This window comes from Phocoena sinus, chromosome 19 (assembly GCF_008692025.1).
Source record: "Phocoena sinus isolate mPhoSin1 chromosome 19, mPhoSin1.pri, whole genome shotgun sequence".
Lineage (NCBI taxonomy): Eukaryota > Metazoa > Chordata > Mammalia > Artiodactyla > Phocoenidae > Phocoena > Phocoena sinus.
This window is the reverse complement of record NC_045781.1, coordinates 31,792,703-31,816,537: the sequence shown is the minus strand read 5'-3', so window position 1 is coordinate 31,816,537 and position 23,835 is coordinate 31,792,703. Positions and strand designations below refer to the sequence as shown.

At 51.7% G+C, this 23,835-nt stretch overlaps 2 protein-coding genes across 5 annotated transcripts in view; both read right to left on the bottom strand.

The window, feature by feature from the left end:
- The window catches only part of ADGRG3 (adhesion G protein-coupled receptor G3), a 30,986-nt gene extending 17,974 nt beyond the window's left edge, over nucleotides 1-13,012 (bottom strand). For 3 of the 4 annotated variants that reach the window (XM_032611991.1, XM_032611989.1, XM_032611990.1), the window contains exons 1-3: nucleotides 12,404-12,539; nucleotides 8,473-8,635; nucleotides 548-686 (exon numbers count right to left, since the gene is read on the bottom strand). In XM_032611991.1, the coding sequence (XP_032467882.1) occupies nucleotides 548-686; nucleotides 8,473-8,635; nucleotides 12,404-12,455 (354 nt within the window). In that variant the 5' untranslated portion in view covers nucleotides 12,456-12,539. Of the gene's footprint in view, nucleotides 1-547; nucleotides 687-8,472; nucleotides 8,636-12,403; nucleotides 12,540-12,854 lie in introns of those variants that run through there. The other variant, XM_032611993.1, reaches the window with a different exon arrangement.
- Nucleotides 13,013-15,735: 2,723 nt separating this feature from the next.
- ADGRG1 (adhesion G protein-coupled receptor G1) overlaps nucleotides 15,736-23,835 on the bottom strand; it is a 32,448-nt gene continuing 24,348 nt past the window's right edge. Inside the window, 6 exon segments of the mRNA XM_032611988.1 lie at nucleotides 15,736-17,206; nucleotides 18,638-18,906; nucleotides 19,915-20,023; nucleotides 21,124-21,172; nucleotides 21,174-21,393; nucleotides 23,337-23,455. Coding sequence (XP_032467879.1) covers nucleotides 17,076-17,206; nucleotides 18,638-18,906; nucleotides 19,915-20,023; nucleotides 21,124-21,172; nucleotides 21,174-21,393; nucleotides 23,337-23,455 — 897 coding nt within the window. The 3' untranslated portion in view covers nucleotides 15,736-17,075.

Here is a 23,835-nt window from a genome sequence, read left to right as displayed (position 1 = left end):
CAGATGGGGAAACCGAGGCTCAGAAAAGTTAGGTAATTTGCCCAATATCACAATAGCTGGTAAGGGGCGGAAATGGGATTTGAATCCAGACCTATGTAAACCCAGAATCTGCCCGTTAACCCTTTGCAGCACCTCTACAAGTGCCTTTACCTGGTTTCTAATGTGTCCCCTGGTGGAAGAGTTCAAGGGAACCTCAGACTTTGGAACAGCCTTCGAGCTCATTTTACAGATGAGGACTCAGGGGCCCAGAGAGGGGAGGGGGTTTCCTGGAGGACACCTAATCAGGTGGTGGGAAGTCCAGGGCTAGAATCCTGACTCTCGATTCGGTGATCTTCTGAAGGTCTCACCCTGGGTAATATATTACCAGGATCCACTCAACCGATTAACTCACCAGCACCCATCAGCCAGGTGGCAGAGAACTACTAAATGGGACATGGGAAGGATAACTGTTGATGGGCACCAAGCACAGACCATGACTCTCTCAGAAAAATATGCCTGAGGAAAGTAGGACCAGGACCAGCCAGTGCGGATGGGGGGAAGCCTTCACCTGAGAGGGGGTCAGAGAGAAGTGCAGGTCTTCTGAGATGTTGGTGTTGATGTTCTTGACAAGAGCCTTCAAAAAACTCATATTCACTGTCTCTGTCAGACTCTTCTCCACCAGATGGATCTCATAGTTCAGCCAGTATCTACAAGGGAAGATAGGGTCTTGCAGGCTGAGTTACCCACTCACCTGGTCCACTCACCTGGATGACAGGAGGAGAGATACCATGCGCAGCAATCATCAGGCTCCTGGTGTAGGAGAGGTGACCCAGAATATCAAAGGGAAGACCCTGGGATGCTGCAGGAGGAGAGGGGTGGCACGGGAGTGATTCATGCTGGTTCTGAGGGATTCCGGAGCCAGTGGCCCCTCTGAGTATTTTACGTATTTCTCTTTTTTGTAACAAAATACATTACAAGGTAAAGTCTGTCATTTTAATCATTTTAAAGTGTACAATTCAGTGGCATTAAATACATTCACAATGTGTGAAACCATCTTTGCTATCTAGTTCCAGAACACGTCCATCACCTCAAAAGGAAACCCTGAACCTATTAAGCAGTTACTCTTCCCCCAGCCTCTGGCAACCACTAATCTATGAATTTGCCTATTCATAGATTTATGAAATTCCATTTCATATAAATGGAATTATATGATATCTGGTCTTTTGTGTCTGGCTTCTTTCACTTAGCATGTTTTCAAGGTTTATCTACGTTGTAGCATGTATACATATTTCATTCCTTTCTATGGATGAATAAAATTCCTTTGTATGCATATACCGTATTTTGTCTATACATTTATCCATTGATGGGCATTTGGATTGTTTCCACTTTTTGGTTATTGTGAATAGAGCTGCTTGTATTCTCGTAAAAGCTTTTGTTAGAAGACTTGTTTTTAATTCTTTTGGGTGGATACCTAGGAGTAGAATTGCTGTGTTAATTCTGTGTTTAACTTCTTGAGGAAGTGTTAAACTGTTTTCCATAGCAGCTGCACCATTTCATATTCCCACCACCAATGTATGAGGGCTTCAGTTTCTCCAGATTCTTGCCAACACTTGATGTTTTTCACTTTGTTTTGTTTCATTTGCAATTATAGCCAACCTAGTGGGTGTGAAGTGGTATCTCACTGCAGTTTTAATTTGCACTTGTCTAGTGACTAATGATGTTAAGCACCTTTTCATGTGCTTATTGGTCTCTGTAAATCTTCTTTAGAGAAATTCTTCTGAGTATTCCAAACTGTGGGATGATCACTGTGTGGTGTGAGGGCTAACTCACATTTATTGAGTGCTAGATGAATACTGGGAATTCAGCCGTTGAAGACTTAGCTGTATGGGAACTGATTTTGGGAACTGAGCTGGTCTTGGAAACACATAATTTACACATAAAATAAACACAAATTTAATTGCCATTTGTTTTACCGCAGCGCCCTTGCCATGGGCTAGAAAGTTAGGGTGAGCAAAGTCCCCCCTCCCATCCACGTCCCTATCCTGGCGCTCTCCGTGGTGCTGAAACTTCTCTTTGGCCAGAGTCCCTTTTCCCAAGCCTGGGGTCCTAAGACTTGCTGCCCACCTTTTAAAAGCAGTTTTAAACAGGTGAAGGCTGAGGTAGCAATGGTATAGAAGGGGAGCAAGAGCAGATAGAACCAGATCGAGGCTATTGGAAAGGAGTAGCTATAGAGGGCTTACCAGGGAGGCAAAAGGGAGGCTTTTATTTTGACATCATTTTTTCTTTTTTATAAATTTATTTATTTATTTTTGGCTGTGTTGGGTCATTGTTTCTGTGCGAGGGCTTTCTCTAGTTGCGGCGAGCGAGGGCCACTCTTCATTGCGGTGCACGGGCCTCTCACTATTGCGGCCTCTCTTGTTGCGGGGCACAGGCTCCAGACGCGCAGGCTCAGTAGTTGGGGCTCACGGGCCCAGTTGCTCTGCGGCATGTGGGATCTTCCCAGACCAGGGCTCGAACCCGTGTCCCCTGCATTGGCAGGCGGACTCTCAGCCACTGCACCACCAGGGAAGCCCCTTGACATCATTTTTTTGAACACAGTTACCAAGGAATAAAACTCCAAGGAAACCACAGGAAAAAAATATTGTAAAATATAAAGAGTAAACCATGCAAATATGTGAAAATGAGATTGAATGGTTCAGGCAATTAGAACATTCATCCAGAAACAGTGGGTTGAGATTGTCCAAATCCATTGATTGAGCTACACCAACTGATACTAGTTTTTTATTTATCTTTTAAAAATCTAAATGAAGAAGTATTGTGATTTTTGTTGTTACCAAATAAAATAGAGAACTGTATTTCACAATACATATAGTTCACCTCATGCACTTAAAAAATTCCTTGGCCTTACAAAACAGCCCATGAATTTATCTTCTTGGGGGAAGATTTCCTGATCTGGTTCTCAGAGCACTTAAAAAAATTGTTTTAGTTGTGAAAAGTAACATACATTCAAAAAGTTTAAACCATGGATGTACAGTTGCATTTTTTTTTTTTTTTTTTTTTTTTTGCTGTACGCGGGCCTCTCACTGTTGTGGCCTCTCCCATTGCGAAGCACAGGCTCCGGACGCGCAGGCTCAGCGGCCATGGTTCATGGGCCCAGCCGCTCCGCGGCATGTGGGATCTTCGCGGACTGGGGCACGAACTCGTGTCCCCTGCATCGGCAGGCAGAATCTCAACCACCGTGCCACCAGGGAAGCCCCTACAATTGCATTTTTAATTATAAAGTTGACACCAATTTAAGGATCATCTTCTTTGTCTGATACTGATTTAGCTATTCAGATATCTTTTGGTTCATGTTTGCATGATACATTTTTTCACTGTAAGTGGTGTGAGGTTCAACAACTTGTCTTTTACCTTGGAGGGCATATATTGATATTCTCTAGTCCTCTGAATGTCCAGGAGATCCACTGAGGTGATGGGACCCTGAATTCTTGTGAAGTTTGTCTCTTACCCTCTAGTTCACACATGTCTTCCTAAGGCACCTTCACAACTTGCCACTTTCTGCTCATCAGATCTAATCAGCATAATGTTGTCAATACAGGGGACTCTGTAGAATGTCAAGATAAATGAGTTCTCTGTGAACTATCTTATGACAGCAATGAGACGTGACGTAACCCCGAGGGAACACTGTGGCTCTATACTCTTGGCTCTGCCAAGTAAAAGCAAACTACTTCTGGCAGTTCTTGAAAAATGGTATGGAGAAAAAAACATTAGCCACGTTATAGCTGTATACCAATTGTGAGGGGCTGTGTTGATTTCTTTGTGTAAACATACTCATCTGGGACAGTAGCTGCAATTAGACTCACCACCTGATTAAGTTAATGACAGTCCATAGTCATTCTCCAAGATCCACCTGACTTCTGGTGAGTTAAATGGAATTAATAGGTATCACTATCACTCCTGCTTCGTTAAAGCCTTTCATGGCAGCATTAATCTCTGCATTTCCCCCCAGCAACGTCGTTTGTTTCTGGTTTACTATCTCAATGGGAAGAAGACATTCCAGGAACTTGTATTTGGCTGTTCAATGAAATGCCCTCCCAAATGCAATTCAATGAACAAAGCATAGTCTTTTTAATAAATAGTGGCGAAACCACTAGATATCCAAATGCAAAATGAGAGTAATAATATAAAGTTAGACATTTACCTCACACTGTGCACAGAAAATGAACTCCAAATGCAAAATGAACCTAATTATAAGAGCTAAAACCATACACATAGAGAAGGAAACTTAGAGGAAAACTTTTGTAACCGTGGGCTAGATGATGAACATTTCTTTGACATGTTTTAAATTTAAGTTGGATTTTATCAAAATTAAATGCTTTTGATCTTCAAAAGACATTATTAGGAAAATGAAAAGACAAAACATGTACTGGGAGAAAATACATATTTGCAAATCATACGTCTGATAAAGGACTTGTATCCAGATTACATACAGAATTCTTAAAGCTCAATAATAAGAAGACAACCCAATTTTTAAAAAGAGGGGAAGAGGGGCTTCCCTGATGGCACAGTGGTTGAGAGTCCGCCTGCCGATGCAGGGGACACAGGTTCGTGCCCTGGTCCGGGAAGACCCCATACGCCACGGAGCGGCTGGGCCTGTGAGCCATGGCCGCTGATCCTGCATGTCCAGAGCCTGTGCTCCGCAACGGGAGAGGCCACAACAGTGAGAGGCCTGCATACTGCAAAAAAAAAAAAAAAAAAGCCCTGCTGTCACAATATGAATGAACCTCAAAAACATGCTAAGTGACGAAGGCCAGATGCAAAAGACAACACGTTGTATGGTTTCCTTATATAAAATGCCCAGACAGAGTCAGTGGTTGACTGTGGCTGGGTCTGGATTGCAAACAGGCACAACAGCGCTTTGTCAAGTATAAACAGGGCATTTGGTGGTCTTGGTGGTGGTGTTGGGGTGGTGCAGAGGGTGAAGAAATAAACCTGGGCACTCGAAGGGTCTCAAATGTACAGCTGATTTCTCCTCCAGACATTTTTCAGAATTGTGAGACTCTATAGTCTGAGAGGCACTAGCTAAGCCGAAAATTCTGAAAAGTAAGAGTTTTCCACAGTATTTTACTTTCTTTTAGTGGATCATAGAGACAAACGTGAAAGATAAAGCAATAAATCTTTGAAAAGAAAACATCGAAGAGTATCTTCATGATCCTGGGGATGCAAACATCTCCTAAATAAGACCCCAAAGCATTAACTATAAAGTAAAAATCTGGTATATCACACTACATTAAAATTAAGAATGTCTGTCTGTAGTCAAAAGACAATGCTAAGAGAATGAAGAGGCAATCCACAATGAAGGAGAACATATTCATGTGTATCTATTTGCAAAGACATGTAACCAGAATATATAAATAACCCCTAAAGATCACTCAGAAAAATTCAAACAACCCCATAAAAGAAGCCAAAGACTTAAACGGCCATTTCACAAAGAGGATATCAGAATGTCTAATAAATATATGAAAGATTAAGTTAAACTTAATCAGGCAAATATAATTAAAATCACCATATGATACAGTACAAACTTGCCAGAATGGCTAAAATGAAAAAGCAGACAATACCAAGTGTTGACAAGGATGTGAAGCAACTAGAACTATCATACACTGATTGTGGGAGTGAAATTTGGTTCAAGAACTTTGGAAAACTGTTAGGCAGTTTCTATTAAAGCTAATCACATGCCTGCCCTATGACCCACCAATTTCACTCCTAGGAATATACCTTACAGAAATACATACATTCACCAAAATACACGAACAAAAATATTTACAGCAACACTCTTTGTATAAGCCAGAAACTGGAGACCACCCAAATGTTACTATCCATCAATATAGTAGAATGGATAAATGAGGTATGTGATATATCTATAGCTATCTATATCCATCCATATCTGTCTATCTATCTAAAGAAATATACCAAAATGAAAATAATGATTATCTCTGGATAGTAAGAAGGGGAATTTTCCACTTTCCTTCTTATAGCTACTTTCTAAATATTTTATGAAGAATAAAATTACTGGACTTCCCTGGTGGCACAGTGGTTAAGAAGCTGCTTGCCAATGCAGGAGACACGGGTTGGAGCCCTGGTCTGGGAAGATCCCACATGCTGTGGAGCAGCTAAGCCCATGCACCACAACTACTGAGCCTGCGCTCTAGAGCCTGAGAGCCACAACTACTGAGCCCTCGTGCCACAATTACTGAGCCCTCGTGCCACAACTACTGAAGCCCACACACCTAGAGCCTGTGCTCCACAACAAGAGAAGCCACTGCAATGAGAAGCCCGCACACCACAACGAAGAGTAGTCCTCGCTCACTGCAACTAGAGAAAGCCCACAAGCAGCAACAAAGACCCAATGCAGCCAAAAATAAATAAATAAAATAATTTTATTAAAAAAATAAATAAAATTACTTTTATAATCAGAAAGAGTCATTAAAATAAAGAACACTCAAATTTATTGAGTTCCTATTATTTGCTAATAACTTTTCCATGCATAATCTCCTTTAATCTCAACAACCACCCCAGGAGGAAGGTATAGGAGAGAGATCAAGAATAAAGGCTTTGTGGGCTTCCCTGGTGGCGCAGTGGTTGAGCGTCTGCCTGCCGATGCAGGGGACATGGGTTCGTGCCCTGGTCCGGGAAGATCCCACATGCCGCGGAGCGGCTGGGCCCGTGAGCCATGGCCGCTGAGCCTGCGCATCCGGAGCCTGTGCTCCGCAACAGGAGAGACCACAACAGTGAGAGGCCCGCGTACCGCAAAAAAAAAAAAAAAAAAAAAAAAGTACTAAAAAAAAAGAATAAAGGCTTTGCAACAGTAATGAAATGACAATGCTGGTAAGATAATGATAACAGCTAACGTGTCTGAATTATGTATTTAATCTTTGCAGTAATTCTACAAGTCAGGTGTTATTTCAGCCCCATTTTACAGATGAGGAAACTGAAAGTTAACCTGTCCAAAGTCCAATTCCACTTTTGAGCACTGCCAGTCTGACCCTAGTCTGTATTACTGTACACCTCCCCTACTGACCTCCAGACCTAGGTTCATGTTTGATTTTGCTACCTACCTGTTGTGTAACGTGGGCAAGTTATTTAACCTATGGGAGCCTTAGTTTTCTTATCTGAAAAAAGGGTTGATAACAGGACCTACCTCACAGGGTTGTAAAGGTAAAGGAGATAACTTGGTAAAGTGATAGAGTTGGGAACCAAGTCCACATCTTCTGATGTCAGAGCTCCTACTTTCCCCAAAGGTGTTTAGGCCCTCCATAAGGCAGCACAAAGAGGAGCCTCCTGAACAGCTGCTTGGAGATCCGAAGCTCCCGAAGCAGCTGCAGGTACTCATGGGTGCCTTTTCAGGCCACTGAAGTGATGGCACTCAATCAGATTGTTGTGCTAACACCAAGTCTGAGAACATAAACTTTTCACTCATTTTCTCCAACAAATATATACTGAGTGCATACAAGCCTGTCCTGAGTATCCCAGAAGAGGATGGGTAACTCTGATTGGAAGGGAGAGGAGGGGTGAAAGGCAAAGATCTTTTGAAGGTGACTCTTGGAGATGCTGTATTCCAAACCCCCTCCTCTCCCTTAATCCAGTATCTCTTGGTCTCTTGGTCTTATCGGTCTCTTGATCGCACTGATTCTACATCATTCGATGTCTCTGACCCATCCCTCCTATCCAGGTACACAGTGCCAATTGGTGGTGGTGCTGGTGGTTGTTCAGCCCTCACTCTTACCCAGACCACCACAGTTGCATCCTACCTGCTCACGTCTCTTGTCACATCACCACCCTCATATACTTCCCTGAAGCCTGAGCCATCTTTCTAAAAATGCAAAGTTGACTATGCTCTTCCTGTATTTAAAATATATCATTGCCCTGCCCCCTCCCGCAGTGGTATAGTTTACACAACCCTTCACACTTTGGTCCCTGCTTAGATTTCCTGTCCAACCCCCCCACCCAACCTCCCCATTGTTGCCTCCATCCCCAGCACTTTACTCTTTCACAGTTCAAAGCACTGTAGTTCTCCCTGTATCCCCTAACACTGCTTGAGTCCAATGGGAAATCTCCTATGCAACCTTCAAAACCCGTTCATGGGTGGCCTCATCTGTGAAGCCTTAGCAGATTTCCCTCCTTTGAGCTAACCTGGTGCCTTGTCTACCCTCTGTATGATCACACTCTAGAATCACCATCATTTGGGGCCATGTCTCTCCCTCCACAACTCCCAATGACAGGGACAGGGGCTAATTTCACCTCTGCATCCCCTAGATCATAGGGTCTTGGTGGTCAGGGGGAATGTGGGTGTCAAACAAGGTGGAAGGGTGAGATGAGAGCAGCATTTTCTGGGTCCAAAAGGGCTGATAGCTCCATCCCTTCTTAACAGCCTCCCTACTCCACCCCTGCCAGAGCCCCCAGATTCCTTCTCCATCTCAGAGGGGCCTTTACCTCTGCAAGTTTCCCAGATTGCAGGATTCATTCCCTGACTGTGCACATGCTGAGAAGCACTTAGCAGTGTCCTCAAGGCTGAAGTCGTCAAATCGGTTTGCATTGATGAGTCCTTTGCAGGGTTGTCTTGACTCCTCATGCATGGTTGCGGAATTCTTCTGATCTAAGAGAGGGATGCAAAGTGTGAATGGGCTGCATGGGGAGGCAGCGGGTAGGGGAGCTCAGGCTCCAGAGTCTGGTGGTGTGGACTACAACCCCAGCTCCATCCATCTACGCTAACTGTGTGAACCTGAGCTGGACTCATACCCATCTCATTCTTTATATACTTGCATACTATTTCAGTATACGGGTGTTGTTATGCTTTTTCAATTGGCCCCGTGTTGGTGAACACTTAGGGTGTTTTTGTTTTGTTTCGTTTACTATTTTGAATAACGCTACTTACATCTTTGTCAGCTTATGTTAAGAATTCATAGAAAACATTCCTATCCTTGGAATTTCTGTATCAAAATGTATGAACTGGGCTTCCCTGGTGGCGCAGTGGTTGAGAGTCCGCCTGCCGATGCGGGGGACACGGGTTCGTGCCCCGGTCCAGGAAGATCCCACATGCCGTGGAACGGCTGGGCCCGTGAGCCACGGCCGCTGAGCCCGCGCGTCTGGAGCCTGTGCTCCGCAACGGGAGAGGCCACAACAGTGAGAGGCCCGCGTACCGCAAAAAAAAAAAAGTATGAAATTCTAAAAATTGCTAAATATTATCGAATTTCCTTCTTAAAAAGGCTCCACCTATTTACACTCGCACCAAAAGTGGGCAAGAGTGACTATTTACCCACATGTTCACAGTCCTAGACTTTACCAAACTTTCAAATCTTTGCCAGTTTGAGGGGTAAAATTGAATTTCATTTTAATTTAAGAAGGAGTTTGAGCATCTATTTGTATGTCTTTTTCCATGAACTGCTTTAGTGTACCCTTTATGGGGGCAGTGGGGCTGGGTCTTGACAATCTGCACCTTTACGTTTCTGACTGGCCCACCAGGAACTGCGGGTGAAATGGGCAGGGAGACATTTACTTTTCATTTTTTCACACCCTTCTCCAGCGTTTGATTTTTTTAAAAAAATTATGCACAATATTACTTTCACGTTAAATGAAACTAGTTAAATTTTAAGACAAAAATAAAATACATGGTAAAGATAATGGCAGACCAAAGTTAGGGTAAACGTAGGTAAAAAAATAACATTTTCAAGTGGATCTTATAATTAGCCCTATATGTGACAATGTTTTAAGTAGCTTGTAAAGGGACTTCAGTTTTCTGTTAGACTGTAAAGATATTCATAACATGTTGTTTAATGGGAAAAATCACATGATGGATGAGCATGTGTATAATAACATCCATGTTTGCTTTTTAAACAAAGGAGGAAGACAGAAAGAAGAGGGAAGGAAGGAGAAAGAGAAAAAGAGAAAAAGAGGGAAGAAGAGCAGAGAGGGGGAGGAAACTGTCAGCTCCAGGGAAGGCACCATCCTCTTTGTAATCCCAGCCCTCTGTATGCCTGAGGGTCACACATGGGTGCTGGGTGCAGGGGGCAACTCGGTGGGTGTTAACAGAGCCTCCCTCCTGGCCTGCCATGAAATTTCACAAGGGCCGTTGGGCTTGTGAAGCTCTTGGCAAGTACCTGGTGCAGAGAAGATTATGAAACTTGGTTTTTGCAATTATTTTTGGAAGACGTTAGAAGAAGCATTTAGCCAAGACAGGGAGAGCCTGAACCAGGCCTGTGTGCAAGAGGCCCTCCAGACCCACCCTACTCTTCTCCATCCCGCTCTGCCCCAGAGGTTGGCCTCCAAGGACCACCTCAATCTGGGTTCATATGGGGGGGGGGTGAGGAGGTCAGAGGTCAGGGCAGTACTCGCCCCTCCCTAAGGCTCCCCACCAGTGGCCTTCTTCCCTCTGCCAACAGCCACAGCTTCTTGTCCCTTGTGCCAGCCCTGACATGTCCTTGGTAAAGTATCCCTTTATTAAAGAGTGTGTCTGCTTCCCTCTGGGCCCCCACCATGCCCTGGACTCTTTTGAAGCATCCCATCACTCTGCTAGACTGTGAGTCCCTTGAGGGCAGGGACCACATGGTATATAAGCACAGGGCCTGACACTGAGTAGAGGGCTCCACCAGCGCTTCTGGAATGAATGAATGAAAGAGAAAATGAACACATGGCAACTGCCCCAAAATGTCCACAAAAGAAGGAGCCTCAGGCTTCCCTAGTGGCGCAGTGGTTGAGAATCCGCCTGCCGATGCAGGGGACACGGGTTCGAGCCCTGGCCTGGGAAGATCCCACGTGCCGCAGAGCAGCTAAGCCCGTGCACCACAACTACTGAGCCTGTGCTCTAGAGCCTGCGAGCCACAACTACTGAGCCCACGTGCCACAATTACTGAAACCTGCGCACCTAGAGCCGGTGCTCCGCAACGAGAAGTCATTGCAAAGAAGAGCAGCCCGCTCACCACAACTAAAGAAAAGCCCACGCTCAGCAACAAAGACCCAATGCAGCCAAAAATTAATTAATTAAAAAAAAAAAAAAAAGAGCCTTCCCTCTAGACGTAAACCTCTCAGGGCTCCTCACACTGTTTAAACAGCTGAACCAGAGCACCCATCACCATAGGGTAAACTCCATCACTCGGGGGAGCCTTCAAGGCCTGACCAGAAAATTACAACTTTCGTGAGGGGCCCAGGGTCCTTATGAGATCGAGGAAGAGCCACTAGTGGTTATGAAGTTAATTAATCCATCAGGTGTTGCCGCCATCCCGCTGGTACGGCCCGGCCATTTTTCACACTTTTTGGAGCCACAGACTAAACTTTGCTTTTCCCTGAATCTCCCAACATTTGAAGAGACAAGGGTTTTTTTTTTTTTTTTTTTTGCGGTACACGGGCCTCTCACGGCTGCGGCCTGTCCCGTTGCGGAGCACAGGCTCCAGACGCGCAGGCTCAGCGGCCATGGCTCACGGGCCCAGCCGCTACACAGCATGTGGGATCTTCCCGGACCGGGGCACGAACCCGTGTTCCCTGCATCGGCAGGTGGACTCTCAACCACTGCGCCACCAGGGAAGCCCGAGACAAGGGTTTTTTTTAAGCCCCAAAAAGAGGTCGGTCCGTACGCGCAAAGCCGTGTGACCGCATGCTGGACACACACAGGGGTGGGGGACAGGCACGCAGGCCATTCACTGAACCAAGAGCGAAACAGCAGGAGCAGGCAAGGCTCGGAGATGGGTGCACAGGGAGGGCGCAGCTTCCTCTGCGCGAGGGCATCCCTGCAGATGGCACAGAGCGCCAGGGAGAGCTGGCCAGGTGGGCCAGGGGTGGGGCCGGCTTTCTTGGGAGCGGAAGAGGCAAGGGCCAGGCCTGGCGCCCTCGAGCTGCCTCTGGAGAACCACCGCCTGGCTGTGGGCAAGGCTGAGAGCGAAGTGTCAGGGAGGGCCTTGTTCTCGGCTTGGATGACTGAGGACCAGGGGACCGCTGAGGAGACAAGGAGGGGAGCCGGCGTGACGGGGAAGGGGGGTGGGCAGGGTGCGGGGAGGGCCGTGCAGGCCCGGCCTGGCCTCAGCCTCGAGGGTCCCAGCCGCCTCCCCCTGGAGCTCAGAGGCCAGCTGAAGAATTTGTCCTGGGCCCACCCGTGTCCCAGAGCCAGGCCTGTCGGGGAGCCGCAGCCTGAGGGACGAAGTGTGGGCGCACCCCCGATGCTCTCCCATCTCCAGGGCGCTGTGGGGAAGCAAAGGGGACCTGAGACCAGTGCTGACCAAAGTTTATCGGGAGAGCAGGACTGACCCCGACGACAGAGGAGGTGCTGCGGCCGTCACCTGGGCTCCTCGGAGGACCTGCTCCAGACACGCCCTCCCTGTCCCCGACCCTGGGTCTCCCAGGCTTGGCCGGAGGGCGTAAGGGGCTGGCTGCTCACCTGAGGCCAGGTGCAGGAGGAGCAGGACTCCCAGGGCCCCGCGGGTCACCATCCCTGGCCAGCCTGGTCCACGCCGGCCGGAACCCCGCAGCTGCACGTCCCGCAACTCCCAGGCTCTGCCGAGCCGGCCCCACCCCGCGCCGTGGCCGCAGCGTTGCCGCTTCCTGTGGCCCCGCCCACGCCCTTCCTGCTCCATGGCACCATCGGTTGGGTTGTGAAAGGTGAGGGTGTGCAACCGGGCAGTGTTCCTAGTCTCACCCCGCCCCATGACCACCTGCAGAGTGGGCCCGACTCGGCAGGAGCTGCTGAACCCACCCAGGGATGCTGCTCCCAAGGCCTCGTCGGGATGGGTGCTGCGGGGCTGGGGTTCAGCGGCCACAGAGGCCTCTGCACCCAAGCAGGCCCCTGGGGAGTGACGGCGAGCCCAGGCTTTGGAGTCAGGAATCCTTACCTCAGATCCTCCTTTCACAAGCTGGGGGCCTCTCTGAGCCTCAGTTTCCTCCTCTGTAAAGCGCATATAGCAGTGCGGCTGCCCCCCAGGGCTGTGTTGGGGTTTGAGGAGACCGGTGGGCGCAGGGCCTGGCTATAGGGATGCGGATGAAGATGTGGAGTGTTTGCACTCCCTCATTCATGCCTGTGATTTGAACAAGACCAGGCTCAAGCCCACGCCTGCTGGGGTCCTGGAAGGAGAGGAGGAGTCTGGCCTGGAGGCCCTGCCCCCCCACCCAGCAGACTGAATAACAGGAGGGGCAGGATGGCTGGGGACAGGAGCGTGGGCCCTGGGGGTTGGCCGGGCCTGGGCTGACATCTGTCCTGGCCACTTCCTGGCGGCCCGTTTGCGTGAGCCGACCTCTGCTAAGGAGCCAGGTTTCTCAGGAGGCATGGGGAGAACTCCTGAGCTGATGCCCGTGGAATTGCGCAGTCAGTGAGCGTGGCCATTGTTATCACTATCGTGATTATCAGTACTGTGAAATTTGCATCACCATCACCAGCGGGTCACGGGTGGCCCAGACGGGAAGTGGGGCAGCAAACACATATGGGGTGCAGTATGTAGGCAGGGGAAGGGCTGACCAGCGAGGCCCCCACTGTGGTGGCCCCAAGGAAGCCATGTGGATGAGGTCAGGGCCCTTGGCCGGCTACCTCGAGATCAGAAGGTGAAGGGCGCTCCGCCGAGGAAGTACATCATCACCGGCATCCGCTCTCAGGGCCACACCGTCAGAGCTGGCCCTGCTCCACCCTGGGGTCTAATGGGGACCCGCCCAGCCCTGACTGGCCTCTATTTCCCCTTCCTCCCACACAGTGTCCGGACAGGACTCAGTTTCCTGCTAGGCCCTCTGGGCCTGGGGAGGGTCAGGGCCACTCATGGGGCCTGGGCAGCAGGTGGGAATCTGACATGGGCCCCAGGCACTTCCTCTGCAGGGAAGGCTGGGAGGGTGAATGCCCCTCCTCCCACCCAGCCGCATGTCCCGGCAAGGGGAGAGGGTGGATGGCTTTGTGAACTGTGACCTGCTAGGCCCATCACTGGAGACCCACCCGGCCCCTGGGCCCTCCAGAGGGGCTCATGGATGCCCGTTTGTAATGAAGAGGCTGGAGACCTGCAGACCAGGACCCAGATCGTGTGCAGCACACCTGGGAAGACAGAACCGGGGACTTGGCAAAATGATAAGGGAGGGTCCAGCAGAGCCAGAGGGAGGGTCACCTCTCCTGGGCCCCACGGGGGCTGGGGATTGGCCTGGGGCCACTTGGAGCCCTGGGACCGCTAAATTCCAGGGGAAACCTTCCCCTTCTGCCACCTCCCACCCCCAGCTTGTCCATACGGCTCCAGGTGGGCACCTGTCTCCAGGTGCGAGGCCTCTAGTACTCTGGCCAGGCCTGGCCAGCACTCACACCCTGGCCACTCCAATCCATTTCCCACTCCAAAGGGGAAACAAACCTGGCTACGTCCTGGTGGGAAGAGTGGTCCTATTGTCCAAAGTCCCACAGCCCAGAGAAGCACATGATAAGAACCATCGGTGTCAAGGAGCAGCACGGAGCTGTCAGGTGGCCCGTGCAGGGCGGGTCACGGGAGGATGGGACCCGACCCAGCACCCCAGCCCCACTACCTGAGCTGCCCTCCGAAACAGAAAGTAGGTGTCAAGAGAGCTCTTTGAAGTGGGAGAATTTGAGGGGAGTCCCACCTACCCAGGGGAGGGGGCTGGGTCCCTTCCTTCCCTGAGGATGGGGTAGGTATCCCCTCAGGTCTAGCCAAGTGATGGGGGTCTGAGAGACCTGAGAGAGGTCTCTGAGAGCGGAGCTGGCTCTGATCCCACCCAGCTGCTCAACCGGGACACTGTGGGGAAGGTTTGTCCTCAGGGGTTAGGGCACAAGAGAAGCCCACCACCTGGAGAAGGTGGAGGCAGAGGCCGATGGAAGCAGCAGGAGGAGGGGTTGGAAGAGAGGCAGGGGGTTCCCATGTGCCAAGGTCCCTGCAGGTCCCCAAAGATCCCACATTCACGCTCATCACACCACTGCCAGCCCACTCCTAGCCACCAAGGCACTTCACACCCCTCCCGTCCAACTCCAGAGAGTTGCCTCTTTCCCCAGCCTGCGCTCCCCCCAGAGCAGCCAGGAGAGGAGGGAGGAGACTGCAGGGGCGGAAGGCTCAGGTGTGGGCCTGGGCTGGACCTGTGCTGGACCTTTAGACCTGGACACTGAGAGCCGTGATCGAACAAGACTGCTCCCATAACTGAAGGGGGACAGAAACTTATTTGACCTGCCTCACCTGTGTCACAGGATGGAGAGGAGAAATTTGCCGGGACAAGTTTGTAAGGCAGCGATGGAAGAAAAGTCCAGTCGTTTCATTCTTGCAGCCCGTCCACTTCACACCGGGCAATAAACTGGTTACACAGGTCCCGCGACCAGCCAAGGGCTGAATTCAGCCCTCAGACGTGATTTCTTTGACCAGAGAACATTTTGGATTAGTCAAGTTTTTTTAAACCAGGGGATTTTACACCAGCACGATCTGGATTTCTTATTTGTCATAAAAGGCAGGCAGTCTGGCTACGCGGGCCTTCAACCCTCCGAGGTGGCGACTGGCTGCAGCGGAGCAGCAGCTGCATCCTCTGTGTGGGGCTCGTAACCTTCAGTTCACCACAGACCACGCGCAGCTCCCCCAGCACTGACACCCAGTTGCCATTCCTCCCCCCACCTTTGCCCTGACAACGTTTCCAGCAGATGTCTTTCACACATGGCCCTCTTCTCTTGTTCATGTTTCCTGATTGGCCCCCAGGTGTTTTTTATCATTGATTCTTAAGAGAAGCACAGGAAAAAGCTCAGAAGGAAATTCTTGCTGCGGTTGGTTAGGCGATAACAGCTGATTTTTATTTTTTCTATGTACTCTTCTACAGCTTCCAAATTCTCTACGATCTTTTTAATATGAAAAGACAAATGAACTGGTAATTACAAAGAAAATCCTCCCCATCTTTAAGGCTGAGAGCCAGATCAAATGCTGCCTCCTACAGGAAGCCTTCCTGGAGTCCCAGCCAGGAATGAGGGCTCCCCCAACTCTGTGCCTGTACCTCTAAGAGTTCTTGTCTCATGCATGCCTCCCACATTAGACTGAGAGCTCGCAGGGGAAGCGACCAGGTCTGGCCACCTGTGTCCAACAGAATTAACCGTGATGGGCTGCGAGGTGTGCTCAAGATCATCGGCAGGGGTTCTACAGAGCATGTCAGGCTCTACAAGCAACACCAGGGGAGGCGCGTCTCAGTCTTTGGAATGCTGGGGTGGAAACAAATTTGGACTGCTACATTCCACAGTTCTTGCCACAAGAGGGCTTCGGGAGAGGCTGCGGGCCCCTGTGAGGTGTCGGCTTGGCAGTGGTGAGCTAGGGTGATGCAGCTGTGGAGACGCCCAGATGGGAAGATGGGCCTAGCCCAGCCCAGAACGTTTATACTAAGTCAAGTCAGGGGCAGGCAAATGCCCATGCAGTAGATAAAGGTTTACAGTAGGCACCAGGTAGCTCTTGGGAACCACTACCCAAAATCCAGCATTGGAATTGGGGACTCCGGGCTGTGAGTGGAGGGCTAAGGAGGTCCAAGGAGAGGGAGGACCAGGAAGGGGAGAGGGAGGGCTGGGGAGGCTGACAAAGGGTGATGGCCCTGGGCTCAGAGGGCTAGCATAACGACAGCCCGGCTCCCTCCCTGGGCTGTCATTATGCTCCAGGGAGGGAATGCTCCTCCTCCAGGGGTCTGGCTCAAAGCTCTGCCCCAACTCGTTTCCCCTGCGGGCCATCCTTAGATTAAAATGACAGGGGCTACAAAGTGCCCTCATGGTGATCACCAGAGACAGAACAGCTATGGCACATTCCTGTCCTGGGCTGGGGCACAGGGCCAAGGATGCCACCAGCCTCCAAGGTCCAAGTCCTGCAGATTCCAGCCATGAGGGCCAGTCCAGTGGTGGTGCATTAAGACCAGCCTTGAGCCCCCTGAGCTGGACCCAAGAGGCAAGTAGCCCCCCGGCCAATTCAGAAGGCCCAGCTTGGGAGTCTGGCTGCCATGGCAACAGCCCCATCCTTCGGAGGTCCTTGGGCCTTCTCAAGTCTCCGGCTGGCTTGGCCTGGCTGCAGGGGCTGCAAGCAGCAGTGAAGAGAGACCGCAACTCTGCTTCCTCACATCGGCGGGGGGCTGGCGGCCTAGATGCGGCTGGACGAGGTGCTGCCCGAGCTGATAGGGAGCCTGGTACTGTCCGAGCTGCTCTTCAGAGGGGAGGGCCCACCCCGGGCCTGCAGGCGCATGGACCAGTACCAGAGGAAGATGAGGAAGCCTGTGGGGGGCACAGGGCTCAGAGGCTGGGGGCAGCCCCAGCCCAACCCCGCTCCCTTCCTTTGACCCAGATCTGCCCCTGCCCTCCTCCCTACACAGGTTCCCCACACCGATGCGATCCCAGGAGCACCTACTATGCGCCAGGCACTGGGCAATGCCCTGTACATCATCTCACTTTATTCTCTCCAGGTTCCTTGAGATCAGACCTCATCATTACTATTCTGTTTTACAAATGAGGAGACAGAGGCCCATGAAGATAAGGGGCTTGGCTGAGCCAGGAGTCAAGCAGCAGTGGTCAGCCTCCAGAGCCCACCTGCTTAGGTACCATGTGATATGCTCCTCCCCAAATCATAATACTGTGATTTATTAATAGCTCAGTAAATGTGTGAATTTATGGGCATCATTTATAATCCCTACAGAGTCCCCTTCACTTCACAGATGAGAAAACAAAGACTCACCTCCCTCACACACCACTCCCATTGCATGGGGGACCCCATGCAATGGGGAGGACTTAGGCAGGAAAACAGGGAAGGCAAGGGCTCCTCCCTACCCAGCATGGCCAAAAACAAAGGTAGGTGTGTGTGTATATGTGTGTGTGTGTATGTGTGAGATGTTGGGGGGCGGGGGTAGAGGGGTGCAGGTAGAGCAGGAAGGGACCCTGATGGCATCAAGCCAGGCCCTCATGATCCAGCCCCTCTGCTCCCCTCCCCTCCCCCCCCCACTACTCCTTAGCCGTGCACCTCACTATTCTTCCAACACAACCTAGTTCTAGCCTCAAGACCTTTGCTCATGCTTCTCCCTCTGCCTGGAGCACTCCACCCCTAGACCAGGTCTCCTCAGCCTGTAACGTGCGCTGCATCCCCTGGGCGTCTGTTACAAGGAGGATTCTGACTCGGCAGGTCTGGGGTGGGCCAGAGTCTGTGTTTGTAACAAGCTCCTAACAATGCTGATGCTGCTGGTCTGAGAAACACACTTGGAGTAACGGGCCCTTGATCTCTCCATGGCTGGATCCTTCTGCTGTCTTCAAATGTCTCCTATACAGAGAGGCTTCCCTCCCCCAAGTGCCCCCACCCAAGCTCAGACTGTCCATCACATTGCCCACTATTACTTCCCTCCTCTCCTAGATGCCCTTTGATGTCTGTGACCTTGCTTGTCACACCTGGCCTTCCCAGTAGAGATGAGCTCTGTGGAAGCAAAAGGCCCTTGCCCGACCAGTTCACAACTACAGCACTAGGGCTTAACACAGGGCCTGTGCACTATAAGTACTCAACAAAGACTTGTCAACTATGGCCTGGATGCCCCCATTTTACGAATGGGAAGGCTGAGGTCCAAAGAAGGCCCTTCAGGTCATCTGGGTCATCCCTTCCCTGGTCTGTTCTCTATGTATGGGCACCCTGCCTGGGCCAGGGGGTGGGCTTTTCCCCATGCCTACCTTGGAAGGAGGTGATGATGCTGAAAAAGTAGAGGACCACAAGCTGGAAGGTGCCAGAAGCAAAGGAGAAGAAGACCAAGGCCCAGGGCAGGCCGAGGACCAGACTGAGACCCAGCAGGGTCAGCACGTGGGGCCACTTCTGGGCGTGTGGGCGCAGCCTCACAATCTGTACCACCATCGTGCCCAGCATGGCCACGTTGAACAGAAACACCAGGCTGAAGAGGCCCAGGTTGGTGACGTGGCTGACCAAGGAGTCCCGGATCCAGCACCTATGGGCAAGGGCACGAAGGCTCATTGCAAGGCCGGGCTGGCACGGTGCTTCCTGGGCCCTGGGCAAGCACCACAGTGAGCCCGAGTACAGGGCAGCTGCTTTAAACACCACTGACTCAAGGGCCAAAAAGCCACTCTCCTTTCAATTCTCCTTTATTCCTTCTCTGTAGTCAAGAGAAAGACTTAATTTGGTCCTAAAACGTTTTTAACACTTCTAACACTTGCTAGTCTCCCTTTTCAAAAAAAGCCAGACTTTAGGCTCACTGCTTTCATCAAGAATTTAGTACCAGGGTTTCCTTGTTCCGGTGTTTGCTTTCATGACTACTCACTGTTTATGACAAGTAATGCTTATTTCCCATTTATAGTTGATGTAATTTTTTAAAAAATACATTTAACAAGCCAGATGATTTAAAGAAAAAAATTAAACAAATAATAATACAGATGGCACAAAGTGAGGCAAAATCAACTGAAATTTTCCAAACATTGAAGGAATGGAAAGGGTTCCTTCCTAGCCTAGGGCTCAGGAGCCCTGGATTCTAGTCTGGTTCAGGGGGACACACAGGCCAGGCCACCACCAGCCTGGGTGAATTAGGTGAGTGGAGGAGGACTGGATTTCAGCCCCACTCGTCCCGCAGCTGGGTGCCTTGGAGCAGCGTGGTGTGGATTCCTGCCTTCTCTGGGCCTTGGCCTTTCCATTTTTCCATGGGAAGAAGACAGAAGGGTGCAGCAAAGGAACATGCTGGAGGCTCAGCTGCTCCAACTCATACTCCCACTCGCAAGTGGGGAAACTGAGGCCCAGAGAGGGGCTAGGACCTGTGTAAGGTCATCTGGCAAGTGACTGGCAGATCCAGGCCCGTTCTCACCCTCCCTGAGAAAAGGGTCACCCCAATACCCGCAGCAGCTTGGCACCCAGGAGTCTCCTGGTCAGCGTGACCTGGGCCCAGGCTACTCTCTGACCTCTGCACCATGAGGCCCACCTTCCTGCCCCCACTGCACAAGCCACTCACATGGAAGGGTAGATGACACTCTCTGGGGTCCTGTGCACAGCTAGGATGATGGGGCCGTAGTTGTTCACATCCACCAGTGCCACCAACGTCACCAGGAAGATGGGAAAGCCTGCAGGCAACAAAGCATGGAGCTCCATCTCCCACCCTCTGAGGCCTGCCCTCCCCTTCCCTCTGGTGAGACCCCCTCTCAGACCTGTGGTCCCAGAGTTCACCCAGCCCCATCTGGGGCAGGTCCCCCAAGCTCGGACCCACCTTTCTCCTTTCCAGTTCTGGTTTCTCATAAAGGGAGCCCATCTCCCCTGCCCTTACCCCTGCACCCTCAGCATCCTGGGGCCCCCTAGGGGAAAGGGCCTGCAGTTCCCTGCTGAGGGGCTGGCTGTCACAAGGAGAGACTGGAGGAGCAGACAGGACATTGGCGGGGTGGAGGACAGTTCAACAGGGGACATCTAGAGTTATACCCCGAGGGGATGTCAGCCCTGGGCCTCGACCTTGTCCATGAGGCAGAGACTGAGAGCTCCCTGGAAGGGTTGCCCACCACCAAACACCTGGTTTTTGACGAAGAACCAACTCTGAAGGAATTTCATGTAAATCAATGAAGTGAATCAAGAAAGGGCTGAATGAGAAACACGGGAGGAGCAGCAAGTTGGGGTCGGGGACATGTGGAGGTTGGTGGGCCTGTGCAATGTTCAAGGACTTGCGGTGTGTGCCCCTGGGCCTCCAGGTCTGACAAAAGAGAGGTCTGGGCCACAGGTGAACTGGGTTGCTGTTGGCCAAGAACAAATACCAGAGCCACGGGGAACCTGTTACCTGAGGTTCATGGGGATCCACAGGCAGGGCCACCATGAGCCTGGGTGAATCAGGTGAGGACTGAATTACGGCCCCACTCATCCACAACTGGGTGCCTTTGAGCAGTGCACAACCTGCACATCCACACACGGTGGCTCCGTCTGCAAAGCCCACTTGTAAAAGAGTGACTGATGTAGAGAATATGTAAGCGTTTCTCGGAGACAGGGCTCATCACCTCATCTTCCTAAAGAGGACCTTGACCTAGCCAAGGTAAACAACCCCTGAGGATGGGTGAGTGAAGGAAGCAGTGAGGGAATGGTCAGAGGGGTAGGTGGAGAAGTGGAACCAAGTGCCCATGTTTTGCCAGAAACCAAGAGGAAAAGGCAGGTCTGGGGGGCCCACCAACCCCCTGGACCAACTCACCCCAGCCCACGATGCCCAGCTTGAGCAGGTAGCCTGGCACATAGGTGCCCGAAGACCTCGACCACGAGTCGGTAGAGGTTGTAGCCCTCGAGGCCCATCCAGGAGAGGCAGGCGAGCAGGGAGAAGTGCAGAAAGATGGCGCTGGCGCGGCAGGCAGCCTCGGAGCCTGCCAGGGCCACCGGCTCGCTGAGCAGGAAGCTCACATCCAGCAGGAAGACGGCCAGCAGCAGGTTCATGTGCACCTTGACGGTGTAATCCCTAGACTTCCTCCTGCACAGGGGAGGGTGGAGGTAGGGCAGGCAGGGTCACTCTGGTGGCCAGCGTGGGAAGGCAGGGAGGTGGGAGGTGGGAGGTGGGAGGTGGGAGGTGGGAGGTGGGAGGTGGGAGGTGGGAGGTGGGAGGTGGGAGGTGGGAGGTGGGAGGTGGGAGGTATGCCCGCCCACCCCTCCTCCTCCAGGCAGCCTTCCCAGGCTACGCGTGCGCGCGCGCGCACACACACACACACACACACACACACACACACACACACACACAACACACACACACACGGCTCCCGTGGCTACAGCTAGGCTCTGTCCCCGTGCACCCTTCCATGTGTCCAACACCCACAGGCTCAGGCACCGTGTGTGCATCTAACGGCAGATTTAACCAAGACACAGCGAGGAAGACAAATCAGCCACTACAATCAACCAGATGCTCCCAAAGTCAGAAGGGACCGACCTGGATTTTTTGCTGTTTTGGAGAATCCATGCCACCATGTTCTGCGCCTGCCTGTCTGTCTGCACTACTCTGCATCTGTGAGCACCACGCTGTTGGCCTGTGTCCTTGAGGTTGCAAGTCTGTGTGTGCACGTCCTGCTCCCATCCCAAGATGCAGTGTGGCGCAGGGCACTGTCAGCCTTCCTGTCCCCAGCCTTCCTGTCCGCCTGGCACCATCCACTGCCTGCTCCAGAGAGTGCAGGAGAACACCTACCATCCTGGATCCCCCTGCCCACCCTACCCCTAACTTGGGGCACCACCTTAGGCTGGCCCCATCCCCTTCCCCCTCAGTGTACTCATCTGTGAAGTGGGAGGACGGCCCCCCTCGCAGGGTTGGCGTGAGGGTTACACTGATACAAAGCATCCGGCACAGATAAGGTGCTCAGTCCCTAAGGGTTCCTGTCCCTTTGTCCTGGGGCACTTTTGTGATCAATGGGCAGGTGCTGGGAGGGGCTTGTGCCCTCACCCCCAGCTCTCCACTCAGCCTGTCAGCCGTCCCTCCTCATCGCCTGCTCCAGCCCCACCACGTGTGCAGCTGTGGCCACGCCTTCACACGGCTCTACCCTCCCCGGTCCCCGCAAGGACAGTAGCACACTCCAAAAGTCTTCATTCTACAGCAGAACTAAGGATGTCTCCCTTCCACCCAGACGGGTCCAGGGCCCAACTACAGGTGGACCTCGGTTTAGGCCGAGCCCAGCACTGCCAATCCAGACCCCACACACAGCCGGTCTGAGGGTGGGTGGTGGCGTTCTTCACTCCACCGAAGGCGGCCCCTTCTCTCAGCAGGCACCCCAACGACTGGGGTGACACACGCCTCCATGGAGCCAGGGGATCTGGCCTCAAAACAGACACTAGGGAACAGGGGCTGGAGGCTCCACCTGTCCACAGCGGCCACTGCCAGGCAGCTCCGCTAACCCGGGCCTTGTGGGCCTGGAGCCAGCCTGCTTGGGTTCAAGCCTGCTTCTACCACTTCCCCGCTGTGTGACCTCAGTCAAGTCACTTACTCTCTCTGAGCACTCTTCCATAGGGCCCTTGCGAGGATGAACCAAGTTCACGCGTGTGAAGCACTTAGAACAGTGTGTGGCACGTGGGCCGCTTGATGTAAGTGTCCACCATTATCATTACCATCACCGTCATATTATCGTGTGTCCCCAGCGGTAGCACATCTGGTTATTCAAAGACAGGAATCTAGATTCTTATGTCAACTCTCCCAATTTTAAATGTTGGCAGTTAATGTAAACCGGAAATGCTATGTTACCCAAACACCACAGATCTGAGCAGGAAATGCCACCCCTGGGGGTCAGCTGGCTGCACCTCCCAGGGCTTCCACAACTATACACACGTTTCGGGGTCAGGCCAATCTCCAGGGTGGGTCTCCCTCAACGTGGGGTCCCAGCCCGGGGGCCTGGAATGGAGGTTCTCCCTGCCCCCTTCCCTCTTGCTCCCAGGTCCTACCTAGAGCAGAGGTAGGCAGCGATGGTGAGGATGCAGGCCACGGCGGAGATGACACAGCCCACATAGGAGAGGAGGGTCAGGTAGTGCTTGTGTATGGCGTCCACTTCCACAGAGGTAACCTGGGTCCACGAGGCAGGTCAGGGCTGGCCTCAGTGCCCCCAACTCAACACTGAGGGTTTGCCCAGATGGCGGTCTAACCCGTGGTCCCTGGACGGCCACACCTGCCCCCCAAGCTGAGCTGAGTGTGCTCCCATGAGTGCATTTTTCACCCCATTCTCAAATGGAGATCCCTGTCCCACCAAGGTCAAGAGCCCTCCGCCAGAGAATCCCTTTTCTGTCCTGGCACTAATTATTTTTCTGTAGCATTCAAAACAGAAATAAGTTTCCTGTGAGGCAGTGAGCTCGCCATGCCCAGAGAGAGCTGGAAGACCACTCCGGTCCCTCAGGTGCTAGGGTCCTGAGATTTGGGGAGAATGAGCCTCGTACACAAAGATTCTGA